At 39.5% G+C, this 23,982-nt stretch overlaps 2 protein-coding genes across 2 annotated transcripts; one reads left to right on the plus strand and one right to left on the minus strand.

Moving 5' to 3' along the window:
* The first annotated feature begins 423 nt into the window (after positions 1–423).
* LOC107089626 (R-spondin-3-like) lies at positions 424–19,426 on the plus strand. The gene is made up of 6 exons (XM_015382517.1): positions 424–1,334; positions 7,566–7,760; positions 9,074–9,217; positions 9,321–9,467; positions 11,207–11,392; positions 17,800–19,426. Exons 1-6 carry the CDS (start codon positions 1,235–1,237, stop codon positions 18,012–18,014), a joined length of 987 nt encoding a protein of 328 aa, XP_015238003.1. The 5' UTR covers positions 424–1,234; the 3' UTR covers positions 18,015–19,426.
* A 1,145-nt stretch (positions 19,427–20,571) lies between these two features.
* On the minus strand, positions 20,572–22,069 carry mdh2 (malate dehydrogenase 2). Its single transcript, XM_015382516.1, has one exon. The coding sequence runs from the start codon at positions 21,937–21,939 to the stop codon at positions 20,926–20,928; it is 1,014 nt and encodes a 337-aa protein (XP_015238002.1). The 5' UTR covers positions 21,940–22,069; the 3' UTR covers positions 20,572–20,925.
* Positions 22,070–23,982: the final 1,913 nt, after the last annotated feature.

Consider the following 23,982-nt stretch of genomic DNA (forward strand, 5'->3'; position numbering starts at 1 on the left):
TGTTGAAATTATTACAGAGGGGATGCAGACTCCTCGTTGACTGGATCCATTCTGGTAAAACTAAAAACTGTTTTTTCTTTGCAACTCCTTCTGTGCCATCTTTAACACCAAAACTGCTGACAGCATAAATTCTGCAATAGTTAGATGGAATAAACCTGCGTTTTCGTAGAAAAAAACAAAAAGTAAATAAACATATCAGCAATCAAAATAAGTATTTCCACATTGCGATTACGAAAGCGCACTTTGAGCGACCAGGAAAAAAATCTAAAAGGAGAAATTATGAATTTTAGAAGGCGCACTGCGCATCTGCATCCATCTATGTGTGTGTGTGTGAGTGTGTGTTTCTCCCCCTCTCTCTGACGCGGGGGGCATGCCCTCTAAATAAACTTTAGAGCTCATAGAGAGGGAGAGAGAAAGAGAGAGAGAAAGAGACAGCAGAAGGCTGAAGTCATCAAGGGAGTGAATGGGTCCTGCAGGCAAAGCAGAAAAGCGCTGAAAGTGCGGAGATTTACTTTGGTTTAGACACAGCGAGCAGTAGGAGGAGGTGTCGGTTTTACATCCAGAGCGGAACACTGCTGGGAAAGTCAGTTTAGTGACTCCTGATATTGACTCACTTTTTTTGTGTGTGTCTTACTTTATGCATGTCCGTTTCTGTGCGCGACTGTCTGCCTGCGGCTCATGCAGACCTGAATAAGCGCGCCTGGCGCAGAAAGGTATCCATACACAGAGACGCACGGCGCATCTCCACCAAATCAGAGGGAGTTCTCACAAATGGATTAAACTTTTCAGGCTTTTTCAGCAGTTTAAAGCCTTCCTATTACATTATTACACACACAGGCCTTCTGATGTTTAATACAGTTCTTCTTTTTGTGCGCAACAGATAAAATTGGAGTGTTTTTTTACGCGCGTTTGCTTTTGTAAAGGAAATGTTTCCCATCGCTGGAAGGATAACGAACTTCTAACTAGGACGGGTTTTCTCGGCACATATGTGGACCCTATCCAGGATGTTACAGTCTAAACGGCCCAGGCATCATTGGGCCACGGTACGCTACAACCACCACATAACACCACACAGCTGGGCTGCGTCCTGCTGCGTTTAGGAGTTTATCGCGCTCCAGCTTCAACCTCCTTTAGGCTGAGGAAAACGATCAAAAGCAAAAAGAAAGAAGATAAAACGCCAACGTGTTTTGGTGAACTTTAAAATTGGCGTTACGAGTCTCATCTCTGGGCTACTATGCAATTACAACTGATCTCATTTGTTCTGATCATCTGGAACTGCATGGATTACACTGGTTGTCAGCCGCACAGCAGCTCCAGGCACCGGCAGCACAAACGTGAGTAGATCGGTATGCTGTGTAGGGTTTTAACTGAAAGGTCTAAATAGGTTAGGGGGGAATTTAGTTAAAATTAAGCAGTTTTATTCCTTAATTTATTGCAATATCGGAAAAAGATTTTTTAAAAAGACTCACAATCACATGCAGCTAAATTCCGATAGTTATGTTTTTAATTCTTAGAAATCAATGCATTTCCTCAGCAATGGTCAGAATATCTAATATTTCTTCAAACAAATCCAACTGCATATTATTCAGTTCTCCAGCAGCCTTTTATTCAGATGCAAATGGTTTGTGTTAATAATGTACAACTAATAAGGTTTTTGTTTTGTTTTTTACAACAAATGAACAATGTTTTTTTCTTTCCACAAGAGATGGACGCTGATCTAGTAAACTGTACAAAAAAAAGCTGTGGAAATTGTTTGAGTTAAGCTCTTTTTTGCCAAATGTGCTTTTAAAATGTTGCTTTATTCTAAATTCGCTTGCTTTTCTACTTCCAATCCTTCAGTCGAATCAAATTGTCTACTTTTTTTTATACATACGTGTCTATGGATTCTATTTATTATTTTTTCCATTAAAATTGAACTAAACTGAGTTGACTAAATAGGTAAGGGGGCCACTTGTAGTCCAAAGCTGCCGCTGAGCGCCTCCTGCGTCGCTCTCTAGCGGTCAGCGCAGCAGATTTCAGGCGCACAGCTTCAATGGTCCACATGAGAGCTGAATATGTTCATGTTTGGTATTTAGATCCCTTATTTAAAGCTTTTATAAGCTTATATGGATGTTATTGTTCAGAACTGAGAAATGTTTCTCCATATGTTGGCTTCAGTCATGATCTTAATGTGTATTTTAAAAGTTTACACCAGGACTCAGGAGATGTTTGAGCTTTGCTGGTATTTCTTCTCCCTAGAGTCCAATATTGTGTCTCATTTCCTGAGCTATGACCAAGCTCCATAGTAGCCTACTCTGAAATAATTAATACAGCTTTTTTTTTTTCTTCTGCCCACGCACTATCTGAGGGTCCCCAGATGGGCTCTGATTTACTTAAGGAAGAGCTGGAATAGATAAATGAAAAGTTCCTTGAAACACTTGTCAGGGTTACAGGAAACGGTCTCTAATATGCAGTAATAGAGCTCTGGGGTGATGTTTTATCTATGCCACCTGGGGCTGAAAAGATGATTTGATATCAGAGCTTAGATTTGCGCTAAGAAGTGCTCTTTGTTTGAAATATTTCGGTAATGATTTTGAGTGCCAAAAGTGCAACAGCAAACATATCTCGCTTAAGATTTTATTTGGATTATAGGAGACTGAGCGATAAGGAAATTATATATTTCTTGTTAACCTGTGCTCTATTTGCATTCAGCTCCCCTAACCCAATAGGAGAACCACCTTTTATTGGTCACACAGCTTTTGGGGGCTTTTTTTCCAGCTTTTCCCATTTAAAGAGTTATTTCGTTCTTATTAATTAATTAATTTCTTAACAAAATTTCTTTTTGTTTACACTTGTGTATACAAAATGACAAAATCAATCTGTCTATGTCTAAATAAAATATCTCAAGATAAGTCAGACAGGATATATAACAACTGCAGACATCAGTTTTCAAATGTTGCAACACATTCTCATTTACATTCGGTTCTGGACTTTGACTGTGCCACTCGTATATTTGATGTAATCTTTTGTGTTGATTTGATTGCAATTCTCTGGGAGAAAAACAACTAGTTTTCTTCAACAATCCTGAATTTAGCTTTTTTCTTATCATCAACTCTAAAGTTCCCTATCCCAACAGAAAAAGATTTTCTCCAGAGCATGATGCTGCCTCCACCAAATTTCGGCATCAGAATTATAGGTTCAGGGTATTCTGCAGTGCACCTTCATCCATATGTTTGCTTACCCCTTACATGACTTACACCAAACTGGGCTTTTAACTTAGTTCACTCTTACTACTTTCTATTATTGAATGATGGATTTACCAGCATAATGCGACTTGATCAAAAGACAAATTAAAAACGCATTTACAACCTTACAAAAAAGTTAACTTCTCTTCAAATAAACCAAACATTGGTGTGTTGTTTGCTGTGAACATTGGTGCCATTCTGTGAAGCTCTATCAGGTAAAATTCCTTATAAATAGAGTAAAGTTTGAAACTTAGCAACCAAGGAAAACTTCCAGGGATACAGATAGTATTGGTTGTAAATATGAGGCATTAAGATGATAAATGTCTTTGTAATCTTAAAGGTTTAAGGACAAAGATTCTTTCTGTTAATTTCCTTTAATCAGTACTAACAGCGTCTCCGAACAGGATTGGCAGGATGCAAACAGGAAGGTCACTTAGACAAAACCTTGGTTTATGATATTTTTCCTCAAGGACAGACTATGCTGGCTAAACTGTGTGCAGAACACAGGTCATAAGTCACCCATCCGTTAACTACTATCTAACAGGAATAAAGGCTCAAGAGATGATTAAAACATCCATGTGAAACTGATATGAAGGCAGAATGACATTACCTTCGTTCTTACCTAGAATCAGGAGCAAACATTTAACCTTTGCACTGACTAATAAACAGTTAATTTAAGAGCCCCCCAAACTTCCTCCAGGGATGCAGATATCTGCCACTCGGAGAGATATCAGGGAGGATGGAGGGATTAGCTCTGGAAAGAGGACAGACCACAGGAGGGACAAAAGGGGGGATAAGATTAACAGGAGAGTCAATGACCACTTGGTTAACAGGCCAGGATTACCAGGCAGCGAACGGAGATCAAGCAACAAACTTCCTGTGTGTGATGATGATGATGAAAATGATGATGATGATGATGCCTATTAAAAACAACAACAACAACAACAAATCTCTGATCCAGTGAATATGTGTCATTGGTAATATTTCCTCTATCAAATGACACATTGACTCATGGGGGAAAGACTGTGTGCGTTTGTCACACATTTGGAAGCACTGAAATTTTATCTGAACCTTTGAAACGCTAAATAAATTAAGAAATATACATTAACCTAAAAAAAAATAATAAAATCTACTGACTTTTTTTAAAACAAAAAAAAAGGTTATTTTCTGGACAGGATAAATGTTGTGGAGGGAAAGGATACGGAAGTCATTTATATTGATTCAAAATGGCAAAAAATTTACCAAGACATTCCCCAACCTTGTTAATTAAAATACTGAACATTTTAAAGATTTGTCACATTTCAAACCCATCTCTGACTTCTTAAATAAAAGCAAACACTCTTATATATCTAAATAAGGGGTAATCTGAGGTTTAAGATTAAGACAAACAATGAATTAAGCTGTTTACATAGTTTTAATTCAGTCAGTATTTTAGGAAATACTCTTCAAAGGATAAGGATCCATTTAAAAAGACTCCCAGTACAGGTTTGGGCACATCCATGCAACTTCACTCTCAAAGATGCTAAAATTCTCCAATCCATAAAATCTCATCACTGACCTGCAACAGGCTTTCTTCTATTGATGTGAAAGTTAATGCCTCTGCTATGAGAAGGAGAGTTCACATCAATGGGGTATGTGCCAGGAGGAAACCTTAGCTCTCTGAAAAAACACAAAGGTCAGACTAGAGCTGGGGAATGTGGACAAAGACCGGGACTTCTGAGCTACTGTTTTATGGACAGAGGAGGCTAAAATGAAATAATCTGGATGCCAGAGCAGACACAAACAGCGTGTTTTACAGGTATAGCTGCTGCAGAATATGGCCAGTTTGCCATCACATATTCTGTCGCATCAGAGTATGTTTTAAAAACATAAGACCTTTTCTTAAAGAAATGACCATGGTAGACAACAATGAACCAAATCAGGAAATTGGAGTTCCAGATAATGTTCTCAGGTAGACTCTTTGGGTTGAACTGAAATATGCTACAAATGAAGGAATCATCCCAAACATCTCATTGCTGAAATTGAGGAGTGGAACAAACTTAGATTGCCACAACAGAAGTACCTTATTGAAGTTATTTAGGGGATAATGGATAGTTTAAGATAGGTAAAACACATTGTTGTTTTTACATTTTGTTTAACATCTAATAAGGTTCATTCTAACCTGACAACAGCCAGATGCATGTCTCGCTCCGCCCAGCGGAGCTAGGCGGAGCGAGACATGCATCTGGCTGTTGTCAGGTTAGGTTCATTCTATTATTTAAACTTCGCTTTTTCTAGAGACGGTATTGTATTAAGAATCAATACACGAACAAACCTTAATGTGGTAGTTTTCAATTGTTCACATAACTGTAAAACTCAAACCCATGTCATATTTTTTCATACAAGAAAAAAAAGGGAATTTCACATACATGCATCTTGCTTGTCGAGCTATAACGCTCTCTAACTGAGGTTTAGCTGGTACTAGTAATGGGTCTAGGCTGAATTAATGGGTCTAAGCAGCCTAAAGAAACACATGTGGGCAAGTGGACAACACTTAAATGGAGTCAACATATTAAGGTGTCTTTGATCTGTAATGAACTGGCAGCTAAACCAGCTACGTCCAGGACTGAGAAATCCCCAAAGAGTATCAGACTTTTCTAAGTGATGCTCAGAAAAAAGCAAAGTGAATATCTTTAGTTTTGGTTTGAGGCTACATTTAAGGGAGTTATGTGAAGGTTAATTGCTTTGTTTTTGCTTTTTTGCTATACATGTCATGTCCAAGTAGTCAAAGTGATTTTAATTTTAAAGACAGCCTGAGTGATGACAAATAATGTATTCATTAATCAACAAGCAAAGCTTCACAAACCAACCCACTGGAAGCACACTTATTGAATAAAAGTGATGAATGAGAAACCAAATCAATGATATCTACCAATCTAAGATGGAACTTTTATAATATTAAGCTGGACTAGCAATACATGAGGTCTTGAGATACGCTAGAACAGCATCTTTGGCACTGCACACCTCATATATTTTAGTTAATGTCTGTCTAGATTATTCACCAATAGGAGACTAGTTTTGTTAAACAAAAAGAGATCAAAGGTTTAAACAACTGCTGATCCAAGTGATACAAAAGCCCCTCCTTACATTTGCATATAACATCTTGATGATCCCCAAGAACTTTGGGAAAATATGTGGACTGATGAGACAAAGATGGAACCTTTTGTTCTCTTATTTTAGACTGATGTGAAACTAAAAGAGAAATTCTTTAAAAGGAAGTGAAACCTATAGTCAGACATAGTCCTTATAATGGAATGACATAAGGCTAAATTTAGCTCTGTAGCAGCAAGTCCTAAAAGAGGATTCTCTATCTGAACACCAGTTCTTGACCTTTAGCTCAACTTTCTCTGGTTTTATATCACAAAAATCTATATCACACTGCAAAAAAAAAACATGTTTTTGGCTTGGCCTAGTGAATGTTTGTATTTAAATCTAACCAAAATATATTAGCAAGGTTTTAAATAGTTAACTGTGCCAAAAAATGTGTCTGAAAGAGAATATTGTGTCATCATGATGTGGAAAACTTGATTGCAGTTGTTTGCACCAATAGTGGCATTACAATTTGTTTTGCCTAAAGCATGTTTTGGAGAGCTAATTCTTTTTCTGGAAAAAAATGAATAAATAAAATCACCTGTGTCCACTTATGAACTGAGCTTTATATCAAAGAATTGGTGTGAAAGAAAGGTTTAATTGCTTTAAAACCATTAATGTTCTAACCATGGTACATGACCCAAATGCAGAGACTGAAGCTAAAGGTGGGTTCTTGCAGATTTATTTATCCAAAAAAAAAGGCAACAGAAGCAAAAATCCAAAACCATAAATCCTCAGGACCCACAAAAATACAGAGAACAAGAAAACTCACTTGAGATTAAGATGATGATGCTTTGAAAGGTTTTACAGCAAACACAAACAGTTATACTTACACGGATGGGATATAGCCAAACTAAAAGTAGCCCAACCTACATTTCTGGTTTAATCAACAACAAATGTTTTGTCTGTTTATTGGGTATTTAGAGATTATTTAACTTTGATCCCAAAATAAAGTGATAGTTTACATTTCAGCCACTTACCAAGCATGTTTGAATACAGCATACATTGCATGTGAAAATATAACAATAACCTGAGAATGTCAGATCAAATTATGACTCAAGATTCATTTAAACTCTATTTCAAGTGTCTACTCTAACAATGAGCTGCCATGTATTTGGTCAAATGCCAGGCTTGACACAATAAACATCATAACCTTCCCTGATATGATGATAATTTGACATAATGGAAATGTTGCATTTTTTTTGTGCGTAGCGATATCCGGTGGGAGCTCAGGGTGCCAGCAAGGTGGCTGCCTGACCTGCTCTGACTACAACGGCTGTCTGTCCTGCAAGCCTCGTCTCTTCATGCACTTGGAGAGGATCGGGATGAAGCAGATCGGAGTGTGCATGACTTCCTGCCCTCCTGGCTTTTACGGCACCCGGTCCCCAGAGAGAAACACCTGTACAAGTGAGTAAAAATTAAGAGAAATACGACATTTTCATTGTCCTCATTCCTTATCCGAATGATTAGAGGGTTGTGTTGGTTATTCTTTTTCTCTCTTTTTTTTTTGGTCTTTTGTACTGTTATTTAAATAGGACAGTAGAAACAGTAAATATACCCATCAAATCACTTTCTTTCCATATTGTCACATTAAAACTTTTTTTTTGTAGAGGACAAAAAAAAAGTGAAAGGGAAATAATGAATAATTCGTTATGAATACAAAAATTAAAACATATTGATAACATTTATGTTTCAGTCCTATTTACTCTATCACATTGAACACATAGTTCTAACTGTGAAGTATGGTGGTGGCAGCCCCATGCTGTGTGAAGCTGGTAAAGCAGATGTAGGATAGATGAAGCTAAAAGCAAGGCAATCATGCAGAATAAGTGTAAAAAGCTGCTAGAGATTCCCAGCAGGTCAGAGGTTCACCCTCCAGCAGGACAATACCATAAGCTCCACTAGGATGTTTTTAGACCAAAGCTTACTCTGCTGTTGGAATGGCCCCAGGCAGTCCAAAATAAGAATAGATATGCAAATCTGAGGCAATGTCAGAAATTATATGTTCATTAGCCATCCCATTTGACTGATTCTTTCGCAATAAGTAATAAAAAAATAAATATTTTATAGCTGTGCAAAGTTGGCAGAGAAAACCCCACAAAGGACTTGAAGGCATAATTAATGAGAAAGTCTGTAAAAATGTGACTCAGGGGGATACATAAAATACAAACTGAAGTTTTTATAATCTTATTGTTATAATCTTATCTCTCTTTTTTATGTGGAACTATAACACTTAATTGTAATTGAGGTTTTCTCCCTGGGCCAGAAATCCTTTGAAAAATATGTTGTTGTTTTTTTATCAAAATGTTATATTCCGGGAAAATATAACTTTTGATCAAATGAAAATAAAAATGATTTAGAAATGAATAAAACTAAGAAAAAACATTCTTTCTTTTTTACTTCTGCTCTAACTTGTGATGGTCAGTGATATAAAATCCTAATGAATACAGTCAGGTTTAAGGTTGTAATGTGACATTATGTGGGAAAGTTCCAGCCAAATAAATGATTCCACAAGTTGGTTATTTAGAGAATTGTAGTTTGTTTACTCTTCTTTATAAGCAAGACTAGCTCTAACATGACATTTTTAGAAAATGTATTTAGATCATTTAGAGATAGACTCATAGTTTTATTTGTTGTCTAATATCATTCTGCTTCATGGATATACTGGATAAACTGCCTGCCTAAACATAACTGGTGGTCCTGGGATCTTTTTGTCTCAGAGTGCAGGTCAGAGTGTGACTCGTGCTTTAACAAGAACTTCTGCACGCGCTGCCGATCAGGGTTCTACCTTCACCTGGGCAAGTGCCTGGACAGCTGCCCAGTGGGCATGGTCCACAGCAATGCACAAAGGGAGTGTGTCCCCAGTGAGTCTCTTCATTTCACTTTCCTTAAGGCTAACAATGAAATCTGAAGACCTTTATCAGAAAAAGAAAGATGTTGATTTAAGTGTTGTAACCTCGCCTACAGGATGCTCTGCAGAGTGTGAATCATGTGTGAACAGCGACACATGCACAAGGTGCCGGCCAGGGCTTTATCAGCTGAATGGAAGGTGCTACCACATCTGTCCAGATGACTATGAGCCCAACGACAAACTAATGGAGTGCACACCACAAGGTAAGTCCAGCATAAGACAATGTAAGAATGTCTGCTTTTGCTGGACATTTTAATCTGCTATGAATAAAAGTTTCTTTCCATTTATAAAAGAATCAAAAGTTCTTCTCTTTCTTCGGATTTGAACTAGCAGTTCAAATGAACAGTAGCATGGAGGGTAGCTCTGTTCGAGTCCCAGCCTGGGGTCTTTCTGCATGGAGTTTGCATGTTCTCCCTGTTGATGCATGGGTGCTCTCTCCATGTACTCCGGCATCCTCCCACAGTCCAAAAATATGACTGTTAGGTGAATTGGCTTCTCTAAATTCTCCTTAGATGTGAGTGTGTGCATGTGCATGGTTATTTGTCTCGGTATTGCCCTCCGATAGACTGGCGACCTATCTAGGCTGTACTCCGCCTCTCACCCACTGACAACTGGAGATAGGCACCAGCACCCCTCGCGACGATGGATGGATGGATGGATGGATGGATGGATGGATGGATGGATGGATGGATGGATGGATGGATGGATGGATGGATGGATGGATGGATGGACTAGCAGTAGGGACTCAATAGCTTTAATAGCTTTTTGTTTCTTGGTTTTGGTAACTGCTTTTCATAATCTTGACATTCTTTCAATGATCTACATGAGGGTGTCACCTAACATGGTTTTCCAACAGTCTTGAAGGAGTTTCAAGGTGTAGAAGTAAAGTAGTGTGCCCACACATTAGACTGGCAGTGTATGTACTGCATGGCTACAAACATACATACAGTACCATCTCAGTAAATTGGATTATGTGTTCCCATGAGTCCCAATTATCTGATAAATAATACACTTTAAAAATAACTTTTAAGCAATAAGCCTGAGTGCCTTCTGTATTAAACATGTTCTGTATTAAATATGTTCTGCTAAATTATAACCTTAAATGGCCCTTTTGGTTTCTTTGTAAGTGGGAAATCATCATAACAAACAGAAATAAAGGCTTAAAAACCTCCCTCTGTCTGTAGTTAATCTATATCATGTGTTTTACTTAGTAAATTGAGTTAAAGAAATAAAACGACATTCCAGATGTTTTAATTTATTGTGATGCACCTGCATATGTTACTTATTGAGCTTTGTCATGAAACCCAAACAAAGTGGAGCAAGTTTCCAACATATCTGGTCCCTCAACTCAGATATCCATGCTTTAAATTCAGGGTGAGAAGCAATTCCCTACATTTTTAATTACTAAATAGAGGTGGAGGGCAAAGTCATTGTGAAAAGCCATATCAGCCATATTTACAGTTTCTTATGAGCCATCAAGGGCAGGGGATAGGCAAGGTTGGTTCCACTGGCCTACAGCTTTAGCACAGAAACACCAAACATTGCTCAATGTTGACGGCATTATTAGAGAAAGCTTTTACTGAGCAGGACCAGAGAAACTGTTCAGTCTTATTGAGACGAGAGATTGAGCTAAATGCAGGTTAGAAGAAAGAAGAAAACTTGCTGAAGGCTGCAAAAGACTAGAGAGCAGTTACAGGTTTACCTTCAGTGATCTAGAGCTACAGTGTAATTGGTCCAGATACAGAATGTTATCGTTTAGATGAGCGTAAAAATATACAACGAGATTCCATTTAGGATCCTCGAGAAGGCATGAAGTTTGATGTGACTAATAATTGAATGCAAAATAAGAGTTTCAACACTTTTAATTTTCATTTAACTTAGTTTGACATTTCGGTGAAGCTTTGTGACTGTAACCTCTCCCTCTCCATGTTTCTCATGTTAGTGCACTGTGAGGTGGGCGAATGGAGCGAGTGGAGCCCCTGCTCTAGGTCAGGCAAAACCTGCGGCTTCAGGCGAGGCCAGGAGACCCGCACAAGACAGGTCCTGCAGTATCCGTCGCCTTTTGGGAATCCCTGCCCTGACCTCTCTGAGGTCAATAACTGTCTGGTGAAGAAGAAGAGATGTCCAGGTAATTGCAGCAAAACAGCTGTTTTTTTCTCCTCCGGACGGATATATGATTAAAAAAAAAAAAATACATATATTGATCAAAACAGCCAATGCAGCCAGTTTTAATTGCTGTCAAGTTCTCAGGTTCACATTCAATGCTGCATTTGGATCAAATAGCACAGTTTCGGCTCTATGCATTCCTGAAAGCTCTGCTTCAGTTTGTACAACCAGAAAAGACCAGTCTTCCACTCAGGACTGCATGTTTACTCAGAGGACTGTCATTGTGGATGTAGCCAGGACAGTGGGGGGAGCACACATGTGTGATGTTGCAATTGGCAAACTGTTTGGGGTTTCTTTTTTTGTTTTTTGTTTTTTTCCCCACCAGACCTTCTGATTTGAAACAGTGAAACCACTCTCTTTGCTCCCAGTAAACAAGGAATAGCGTGATCATTTCTAATGTAGGGTGAAAAGTACTTTCAGACGAGGCTTGTCTTTTTTTTGTGTGTGAAATCTGCCGCCTACAGCACATTTACGACCACTTTGAGCTTCTCTGGTGTGTGTGTGGGTACCGAGGTGGTTGGTTGTCGGTTATGGCTTATTGTTTTTTCTCCGGGGTTCTGCAGTGTTAAATGACAGATTGCAGACAGGGTATAAGGCTGAGATCCAGTCCCATGGGGCCTCACACTTACAGAACAAACACTGTACTAGTTTGTGTGTGTCAGTGTGTGTGTGATGCAGCAAAAAGCAGTTGACTCTGGGGCAGAGACAGCCAGCTCAACATCAACATCCTCCTCTTGGGAGGCAAGAGGCGACTAGGGGATCAGTATTGGTTTATCCCCACAGCTGCTAATGCACACACACGATAATAAGCTGGCACACACAAATCCAAAGCAGCATATATATGCACATCGCCAGCTAAAACTAGACTGTCTCTGTTTTAAACAGGCCAGAAAATTGCTCACATTCTCACTTACACACATCTCTAGGTACACAGATTCCACCTTTTAAATAACTCCAAAGTCGACACTGTTGTAGTTAGTCAGGGGCTGATATGATTTGCATGGTGGACTTGGAAATGTTACCTCTGTCTCCTTATTTATCATTACACAACTTGTGTGCACCAATGGATCAGAACCCAACATCAGTGCTGAGGATTTTGATTCTAGTCACTTAGATTGAGGACTGGGACTTTAATGTGGATTTAAATTCTACTGATCCAACCAGAGCAAAAAAAAAAAACTAGAGAGAGTAGACTGTTCTTATCAGTTCTCTCCAAGAGACTCCACAGTGAATGGAAGCTAATTATCTGCCTCGATGCATCCTCTCCTCACTGTTTACGTTCTGCACACGCTAGGGGGTCAGTGGCCTGACCTCAGAGAGCCCCCAGTAATCCTCCAACAGTCCTCCAACACTGATACATCCTTCTTCCCATCTTCTGCCTTTCTTCCTTTTTCTGTGCTTTCTGCTTTAACTTCTTCACCCCCTGTGACCTGCATCTCCGTTTCCTCTTCCTGTAAATATTTCTTCTTTCCACAATGTTTTCTGTCTTCCCTTATTATCACTTTTATATATCATCATTTTCTAAGAGATACAATGATCAACCTTTTGGCGGATACCAATGCTAGGTTTTCTTTAGGATCTGATCTTAGACTCTGGTCTTTTTATTTCTATTTTTCCAGACAACTATATCACAATAGGATAAGTCCACTTATAAAACGTAAAGAAATCCACATGAGGAATTATCGTATGATTCACATTTATGTATCAAATATTATTTACATGGATTGCTAAAAACTCAAAGTGCATGTTTCTTTTTAAACCAAAGTTCTATTAATACACTTCATAAAAGACAGATTGCAAAGGTAGATTAAAATGCATCACTTTTATTTTATACATGGCTTATTTATTAATAAAAAAACTGTCCAGAATTCCCCTTAGATTTTCTTCTCTTCATCCTTCTGTTTTTCTTTCCCAGGAGACATAGACACCTTACGTTCAAAGTAACGTTCTAATAAGCATGAAAGAAACTAGAATATCAAAAGATTTCATGATACTTTATGTAAACATAAAATTGGTTCAAGAGATTAATCTGTACTTTTTGCTTACCAGAAGACTGATCCTTCTGAGCAGCTAACTTCAGGTTCTTTAGATTTTATCCTCTGACATCGTACTGGCCTTTTAACGCACAAATTTCAGAGCTGAAATTCTAAACTTAATCCAATAATTATAAATGCTCAGACCCATGCAACCTCATTTGTCCTTTCGCAAATGATTGCTGTCTGGATCATCCCTTAGTAGAACTTAAGTTCACCTTCCTTGACTCTATAGCTTGATGGACCATTTGTCTGTCTGCTGACCCCAAAACATGTTATGCAGAAAGTGCTGAAAAATACACCATGTATTACCCACTCAGAAAAGCTACCCCCAGTCAACCACTCGGTGTATACATGTACTATATGAGTGAGTGGATATTATTCACACCACAATCCCCATCGTGACATCCTGGCACCCATGCAGCAGGCATTCCACTTGTGGGACATCCCAAGGCCTTTAATCCCAGTCTGTCTACCGCTGAAAGCTCCCCTAACGACAGAACGGCTGCCGCAGAGAACGCACCAGCATGAAACCCCACAGTGTCCTTTTAAACATCCTTCTGAATACTTCTTCTGTCGGTAACACATGTGATGGGTTTTCAATTATGAACCCCTTGTGGTTTTCTTTGACAACCCTCCCCAGTGTCCGATCAGTGGTTTCATGTTCCATAAAGTTGTTTTCTTTGTTCTTCACCCAGTGAATTTTGTACTCTGTCTCTGTGTCACTGATTTCTATAGCCTTCTGTTCCAAATAGTTTCTTTGGTGGGAAATAGCTCTTGTGCTTGGAAAAAAAGACTAAGTGAGCCTCTTCTTGCATCCATCATTTATCATTTAGTGTTTATAGTACAGTATATACTCCTACCCTCATTAAACCTTTTGACCAACCAGTTATACCTTCTCTCTTATCATTCTTGTTATCCTCTACCTCATTAAGGTGGTATTAACAGTACAGCTCCCTCTTGATTTCAGTTATCTAACACAAAGCAGTTTGTCACACTTGATAATACAGTCTCCGTCAATTTAGAGGTGCCTCAAAGTTATGTTAACGGGCCCTTCCCTTTCCTAAAATATTCCTTTTCTAATTAAACATAAATCCACCTCAGAAGTAAGTTCTCCTCTTAAAAAATATGTAACTATGCAAAATCTAGAAACCTGTGTATAGGGCTTGATTTGATGCAATGCAGCTCCCTTTCCTTTCATGTCCTGTTAAAACTTGGGCAATAAGGCAACAATCACTTGACCTCTTTTAAACGATTGACTGGCGAAATTTTGGCATGTAAAATCCAAGCTTGTACATATAAACGGTTGGGCACAGGCTTGCATTGCAATACAAGGAGTTTCTTCTTTTGTTTGTTTTTGTGCTTTTATTGCCATGGCATGCAAATACAAGCACTGAATGCAAGTCTTATTGACTGACAAATCTACAGCCAATTTCCACATGGAGAAAAACTATATTATAGCTTTCTTCTACTTTCTTATAATATGTGATTTTAGTAAATTGTAGAAAACTCTTCAGCCTTGATGCCTTGACTGTAAAAGACTGCTTTGGAAATTTTAAAATCCATTCAATCATATTTCTTGGTGGCACACAACAGATTGAGGTTTGCAACCCGTAACATCACCATCGTGTCCTGTGTTGGCTTTAAAGGCGGTGGAGTTGAAAACAATGTGTAGTAGACATTTGCAACTCCCTGTTTGTCAAAACCTGTATGTCTATAAAGCTACTTAAATTCAGGATAAGGCATTTGAGCTGGAATTTTGCAAGAGTAGTTGATTTATCTATTTTCTTCTGTCAATCCAAAAATGAATCGTGGAAGCAATGAGTCCAGAAGGAAAACCCAAACACACAATCTTTCCAGCAACACTGCTTATTTTGAATGATTCCAAGTTTTGTCGAAGTCAGCAAAATCTGAGTCTATCCCAGGGTCTTTATTCAGTGGTACCTGCACAGAAAACTTCTAAAGGGAAGCAAAGATGGTTTCCTGATCAGATGATAAAAACCACACCATCTCCTTACAGTGTTGAAACATAGTGACTACCTCAAGCCCCTTACCTTCTATCTACATTCAGCCACTCCATGGAGAGAGGTGGTTTCAGTCTTTTGTCTCTTTTGGTTCTGATTGCTTCAGTCCTGGTTCAAATCCATGACTGTTAGCTGGGTATAAACAGTAGGAAAACCAATAATTCATAACTTTTTTGGCTCAGCTCTTTTTTCACTCAGTATAGCAGGTCATTCATGCAGATGAATTATTTTTAATTTAAGCAACTGTAATTAACATCAGGATAGAATCTATGCAGATGATTGCTTAGATATAGCTAATACTAAATAGACTGTAAATGACATAAAGTCCAATGAGACAATCATCGTTTCCAAAAAAAGGAACTCAACCCAAATCTGTCCGAAAAAGTCAATATTTCGGAGAAACTTGTAACAAAATTTGAGTGTCCAAAATAACTGTTCTGAAACAATACAGGTGTCTCATTTAGGGAAATTATCCACACGTCTGCTCACAGTTTACGTTTAGCCTGTCGGAAACTGTTCCAGCAAACCAAATTCATGTTGGCCTGATAAACACTCTGCTAATCATCTTACCACTAGCACGGATTAGGTTTCTGCTCTGGTTTAACAAAAGCACTGGGGCTACAGTATGACTAATCCACTGAACTTGTAAATAGTTATGGTGTTAGGACAGAGAAAACAATGAGAGCGAAGGGGACTTCCTGTGTTTATAGAGGATGAGGGCATACCGTGGATGAGTCAGTGGACCAGATTACCCCGTCCATCCATCCATCCATCGGTTCATCCATCCATGAAACCAGCTCTCTTCACTATGACTTCTGTTTTTCTGAAAACAATCTGCATGTTGCCGTCAACACTTGAACAGCATTTCTGCTCCATTTCCACCACAAAACCTCTTTTCTTTACAAAATGTCAAGCATAAAAAGTAGCACAGAAGTTAGGAAGAGTTGTACACCCCCCATTGCAAAAGGCATAAGCCAGACTTGACTCCTACTCCAACCAAAGACCTGCCTTGATTAATGCATGTAGGGGGTGAGGCGAGAGGCAAAAAGCTTGCAGACAGGAAAGACAGATCTCTCTTTCTCTTTCTCTCTCTGTGTCTGAGCCCACTGCCTACTTCAGCAATTTCACAATCCCCAAACAGGCAGCCAACAGCCGAGCAGGCCGTGCTGCTCCGTTCCACTCACACATGAGCGGCACCCGTACAACAACAGGAATGGGCCCCCTCTGCTTTCACTCGTAGGTCCTGTCTCCAACCTCCCTGAGGGTAGATCTTGTTATTATCATTAATAACCGCCGCTCAGGCAGAGATAAAACCTTAAGCATTCCAAAAACTCCCACTTTTGTTTATGAGACAGTGTTGCAAGAACAGATAAAATGGGGAGGGGGGTTATTTAAAGGCTTTCTATTTTCGACAAAGGTCTGCTCATCATATGCAGAGGGCCACAACAGCTGACAGGCTGACAGCAGAGCAGTTTCCTGTTAGTGATCACTGACACCTACTGGTGGAAAAAGAAACTAACATTATTCCTGGTTTAAGGCCTCTGTCATCCTTTTTTTCTTATTTTTTCTAAACTACAGAATAATAAGAGGGAGTTTTTTTTTTCTTCAAAAATATATATTTATTTGTGGAAGTGAGGGAAATTAAGTTTAACTTCCTGATTAATGTAACATAACACAATTTCTTTATGTTGCCAAACGTTTTGTGAATTCCACTAATGCCACCTGCAGTGAAACACCCCACAACATGATGCTGCCACTACTGTACTTACTATTTGGGATAGTGTCCTCAGGCTTGCAAGCTCTCCTGTTTTCCTCTGAATGTAACGATCATTAATATTGCAACACACTTTAATTTTAGTTTCACTGAATCACAAAATAAGTAAGAGAAATTAAGGGCCTTCTCCCTGGGTGTAAATCCAAAATATAATCTGGCCTTGTCCAGTGGTCTTTCAGCTCTCTTACAGGTTACAGCCAGAAGCTCAAAAAGGTTTACTACTTTTGTGATGGGATTTATTTAGATGCTTTGCACCAAAGCACCTTGATCTCTAAACCACTAAACCTTACTTGACACAAACTTCCCAAATAACCTTAAAGTAACGGTGTTTAAATTTGTGGAAACTTTTAAACTGAAATATGAAAACATTCTGTAATAACTTTTCTTATTCATCATTCTTGCATTAAGCTGAGTATATATCCTCTTTTATTGCATTACATTTTGGGAAATTGGCAAGGACATTTATAACAAGCAGGGTAAAAAATCAGGAAGTCATCCGAATTATAATCTGCTATGTTAAAATGTTCTTGCCTTTCAGGACGGAAGAAGAACGACAGAAGAGACAGGAGGAATCGCAACAACCGCAAAGACAAGGAAACCCAAGAGGTGCGGAGGGAGAGGAAGAGGGAGCGTGAGCGGGACAGGGACACCAGTGAACGTGAGGACTCTGACAACAGAAACAAAACGGAGCACAGACACCGAAGAGGCAATGACTCACAGACAGTCTCTCCTGGAGACGGCCTCGTGCAATAAAGCTGGGGACAGACGAAGACATCCTCTGGTTGTCTCCCCATCCTTCCTGCTAATGGCATCTCTCCCTTACCAACTATCTCGCCTCTCTTTGACCCCTCTTTACAGGGGTGTTGCTGCTACTTGTATGGTTTCAACAGACCGTTCTGACATCAGTGTTATGGGGCACATTCACAGACTTTAAGAAGCCCTTTTGATCTCATAAACTGCATCATCATCGCACAAAGTGTATCCTGTGAAAGCTTTAGTGGACACTGCTGTTGAGAAACTGGGAACAGTCTGGCACAGCAGAGGACTGGGACAGACTAAGACAGAGACATTTGCTTGTTTATATGGTTATTTAATGGAGCCCTGGTACAATATTGTGTATCTTTGGTTTCAAAATGTAGATTACAGTGATTTCCAAAGGTATCTGTAGCCCCTGAACGTGTTTTTTTTGCATTTTATTACATTATAACTCAAAACTTTATACTAATTTATGAAGTTCTGTGCTCGACCAACAAAAATGGGGCATCATTATTAAAAGGAATAAAAGAAATCACAATTTTAATATTTTTCATACAAATAAAAATCCAGAATAGCTCAAGCTGTATTTGCATCCTGCCTTCATTTAATCCAGTTTTAATCTAGTGCAACATTAGAACTCATCAAATTTGTAAAAAATAAAAATAAGAAAGAATCCAAATGTTAATCATTTAATCTGATTACAATGCAGTTGTTCAATGAAGGCCTCATAGATTTCTTAGAGAACAGAACAAAAAGCATCTTAAATACCAAGGAGCATAGCAGACAGGTCAGGAGTTTGATGCAATGGTTGGGTTGTAAACAACATCCCTAACTTCATGTGATGTACTGTTCAAATCATCTTTCCAAAGATTGGAAGAGGGGAAAAACGATTGCAATTGCAAACCTAGCAAGATATAAATGTCCAGCTAAACTGGCTAAAAGGAGAACATCAATCCAAAAGCAGCCTAGAGGTCCATGGTGACTCTAGAAGAGCTGCAGAGATCCTTAGTTGGCGTTGATGGAACAAAGCTCTGAGGAGTCCGGTTTAATGTTCACCTCCAGCTGCGTAGAAGTACATGGCATACATGGAGTGAAAGATGTATTTGGATGTGACCAAAATCAGCTATTTATGCCACATTCGCTACAGAGGTAAGAGGAACACTAAACATCTCCATTATGATCCAAACCCACAATCAGGAAAAGCAGCAGCACCAGCTTGGATTGGGAACAGATCAGAATAGATGGATGGAGCTAAACATGAAACCACCCTCTAAGAACACCAGCTGGAGGCAGCAGATGACTGAATCCTGCAGGCAATTCAGTTTGTTTTTTTGGGAAAAATTAAAAACCATCTTTCTTTTACCTTTTTCACAAATATTCTCCACTTGTACATCAGTCACATAAAAAAACCTAATAAAATATCGGCTCATTTGTGGATGTAATGTGACAAAATGTGACTTAGTTCAAGGCGTGGGAATACTTCTGTAGGACAGTTTATTGTTGTTGTTGTACTTGTGTAGATCTCTCTATCCGGTACAAATTTTGTAAATAAAGCTGTGAGTTTGAGTTCTCACTAGCAGACAGATGTATGGAAAACAGAGTGCTGTGTCCAAAACTGAGAAATGTACATGTCAACTATGTACATGTATTTACATGAAAGTCATAGATCTTCCAAGACCACTACCCCCACCCTCCTCTTTTTTTGTTGTAAATGGATGCTCCGAGTAAAGCTCATCGAACCAAACCAAAAACTGTATGTAAAATAAACCTGTACTGGTTTCTAAGTCTGATTTTTATTATTATTACTTAGCTCCATAAACAGCTAATAACTGATAAGGGATTCCTGCTTGTAGGTCTATTGTCGGTTATGAAGAAACAAACATGGTGCTGCGTTATTTATTGGGACCATAAAGAGCTTTATAACCTACCAATGTTTAATGATCAGGTACAGAGCATTAACCTGATCAAAGTCTAACAGCGTAGTATTTTTATACATGTGTATTCAGAATACATTTCAGTAACTAAATATGTGACATTAGGGGTTTTATTGTTTTTTTTTTTTTACTTTTTTATGACTGGTTTTTAAGTTTAGGAGAGCAATAGTGCATCAAAGCAGTTGTTTCCAAAATAACTAGCTCATTTGACCTTGATAATTCACTTCGATCAGGTCATTTAAACACATGTCCAGGGTGTGACTTCCAACTTGGGGATGTTTTCCCTTTCTTCCACCCTTCTTTAATCTGCCCTTTTGCTGTTTTATTACTGTGAATAAAGGCCACCAATGCCATACTCCCTTATTAACACAGAGTCATTTCAAGAAAGTATTTGTCTTAATATTTCAAAGTATTGAAGCAATGGGGTACAGCCACTGACACACTGGGTGTTAAATAGCAGCAAGTTTCAAAATACTTAGATATGACTACAGATGACCTTTGTGGTGGTTTTATTTGGAATCTTCTAAAAGAAGCCCTATAAAGAGTAGCCTAAGCAGTCTCACTGATCGGTGACATTTTTTAAACCTTCATTGTTAAAGATAGATGAGGGAAAAGAAGCATTTTAAAGTTCATCGGTTTATTGGTGGAGTGAATATTTTGCTCTTCAGTAACAACAACCGTTTAAGCATCAGCAGGTATGACAGCGTCCCTCCTTGTTCACAGCAGAAAAGTCAGAATGCATTCAGATTTGCAAAAATATAATTATCACATTACAGTAGAGAATGGGCATGAATTATACACACATGACAAAGCTGTGGTCGATAAAGGGGGAAAAACAAAAATAAAGTCAAAACAAAATGACCCTACTGCCAACAGAAAAAGAGGAAACACTGATGGATGTTTAGATAGTCTGATGCATTTTAAGACCGAATATCCATCACCGGTGTTATTTCTTGACCCCAAGCAGCTGCACTTTACTTCATGTTGGCTGCAAAGTCCTCTCCTTTCTTGATGGAGGCCTTCAGCTCACCGATGGCACTGGCTACCAGCTTCTCCTCAAACGCAGACAGCTTGCCCAGGCCCAGGTTCTTCTCGATGCCGTTCTTTCCCAGCAGCAGGGGGGTGGAGAAGTACTTGCACTCCGTCTCCTCGGACCTGACGAAGGCGCACTCCACCACGCCCTCCTTCCCGTTCATGGCGTCCAGGACGGAAAAGGTGAAGCGAGCACCTGCGTAAGCCATGGACAGGGTGGCGGAACCCGCTCCAGCCTTGGCTTTGACCACCTCTGTGCCGGCTTCCTGGATCCGCTCGGTGAGGGCGGTCAGCTGGTCGGCAGGGAACTCCACCTTAGGGGTGCACTGGGAGATCAGGGGGATGATGGTCTTCCCAGCGTGACCGCCAATCACAGGGACGTTGACCCGAGCCGGATCCAGGCCTTTCAGCTCCGCCACGAAGGTGTTGGCCCTGACAATGTCCAAGGTGGTGACCCCGAACACCCTGTTGGGGTTGTACACGCCGTGCTTCTTCATTACCTCCGCGGTGATCGGGATGGTGGAGTTGACGGGGTTAGCGATGATGCAGATCATGGCCTCGGGGCAGTTGCGTGCGCAGGCGTCCGCCAGGTTAGCTACAATGGTGGCGTTGGTGTTGAACAGGTCGTCCCGGGTCATACCGGGTTTCCTCGGCACGCCGGCCGGGATAACCACCACCTCACAGCCCTGCAGAGCGGCGTCCAGCTGGTCAGGGCCGATGTAGCCGCTCACCTGGGCTCTGGTTTCGATGTGGCTGAGGTCGGCGGCCACCCCGGGCGTGTGAGCGATATCATAGAGGGAGAGCTGGCTCACCAACGGGCTGTTCTTCAGGAGCAGGGACAGCGGCTGGCCTATGCCTCCAGAGGCGCCTAGCACCGCCACCTTGGCGTGGTTCTGCGAGGAGGTGGAAAGGCTCCGGGCCAGGCTGAGGGTGGGTCTCACTGCACGGGAAAACATCTTTCTTTCGGTTCTTCTTTGTGTTTAGTTTGGTAAAAAACAAAAATAGTCGACGAGCCCCTTTCCTCTGTGACACCAACGTCCTCTAGCAGCGAGTGAACAGGACCGCTCAGGGTTCTTCTCCTTGATGTTGTTGGAAGAAGGTCGTCATCAGTGAAGCATTACTGTCACCTAGTGTTCAGGAGGGCGAACTGACCGCTCACACATTACCCCGGTAAACAACTTTTTCACATTTTTCCCCATTAAAGTATAAATCAGGTAGGCTAAATATTTTTGATGGACTATTAAGTGAAATACCAATAAACAATTAGAGCTTAACTGTGAAGTGGTAGCACTCTTAAAAAAAAAAAAAAAAAATGCAGTTACTGTAACTGTCAAGTCCCTTCTAATTTGTTACCTCTAATTAAAATCAGATCAACCATTGTCATACGGTTCAAGGTAACTTTATTGAAACCTGTAGGTACATTTGTTTCTCCAGTCTGGAAAGGTATGTAGGACCAACCCTGCCATATTTAAAAATAAATACAGAAATAAATAAAAGCTCAATAAATAAATAAGCATACTATTAATTGCCCCAAAAAATACAAAAAACAAATAAATGTAGGAAGAAATTAAATTATACAGGGAGACATAAATGTATATATCTCTTTTAATTAGCTTCTTTGTTTATTCACATTTGTAATAATTAGCTTATTTATTTATTGTCAGTTATAATCTTCAATTTTATTTATTTATTACTTTTTTAAGTATTTATGTGTATTTTATAGTATTTTTGTCTGTTTTATTCTTCCTTTGTATTCTTTTACCCTCGTTATTTCTTCAAGAGGGGCATCTCAATATTTGAATATACTTTAAACACACAGAACACATACATTCAGTACAGCCCAGACATTTAGAGGCATTCCCAGCGCCTCATTGAACATGCTTAAAAGAATAAAAACAGCATACTAAGAGACTAGAGCGTGCTCAAAGGGTAATTGATGATAGAAATAAATAAAGTAGGCCTGCGTAAAATTAAAAGGGCCTCAAGATTTATTTTAAAGAGAGACGGCTACAGAAACCATTACTTTAGCGAGGGGTCCTAACTCTCGGGACACTGAATCTCCATCCAGAAAGAAGCTGCAGGAACTCACTCGCCAGGGGATGGAAATCCCTGGTGGAGATGGAGATAGCCAGTCAATGCACCGGTCTGGTGAACAGTGATTGTAAACAGGGTTGTGAATCCCCATTGAGATGACCACTCCTTTTAATGATCTGGTTCAGTGAGTTCCCGCTCCTATGAGCACAAAGTTATAAAATGTGTCCTTTGCTTCATGTGGAGAGATACAGTAAACCTCTGGGATAACGTGGATCAAAATAAAACTGATCATTTTCATTTAAGAGAGCAGATATTTAACAAAACAAAGGGAGGCCCATGTTTTGGGCAAAATGTGGCAAAAATGGCCCTGTTAAGGCTGGGAAAAAACCCTTGAAAGACTTTGGTCAGTGCTTTAAAGGTCAAAGGAGTGGAGGTTACCCTTTCAGCTGTAAAAAACATGAAACACAGAGAAAGGATCAAGTTTTGTAATGGTAATGCTGGTAAACATGGTAACTTTGACAGAGCTGCAGGAGTGAGAGTTAGTAGACAGGACACATTTCAGGTTTTAAGACCATGTACCCTTAGGCCGAACATATCATTCTAAGCACACCGTCCCAGTGAAACATGGTGGTGGCAGCATTATGCTGCTTTCTTTTTCAGGAAGAACAGTTATGCTAGTTTAGGGTTCATGGGTATTTGAATGGTATTAAGTGCAGGGCAAAGAAACATAATTTATGCTTCAGATATTTAGGTTTTATACTTCTGAGAAGCTGATGTTTCTTAGGAACAAATAGAAGAAGTGCTAAAGCTAACCCTTTTTACTTCCTTAATATAAAAAAATAACTCAGCTAAGGTCCTTTTCAAATGTCATGTAGGACCTAAATAGCCACAGAGAGAGATGTAAATGATAAATAGTTTCCTCATACAAGATCTTACATACATAGTGGCTATATACCCATGACAGC

The sequence above is a fragment of the Cyprinodon variegatus genome, unplaced genomic scaffold, assembly GCF_000732505.1.
Source record: "Cyprinodon variegatus isolate N-32 unplaced genomic scaffold, C_variegatus-1.0 Scaffold258, whole genome shotgun sequence".
Taxonomy (NCBI): domain Eukaryota; kingdom Metazoa; phylum Chordata; class Actinopteri; order Cyprinodontiformes; family Cyprinodontidae; genus Cyprinodon; species Cyprinodon variegatus.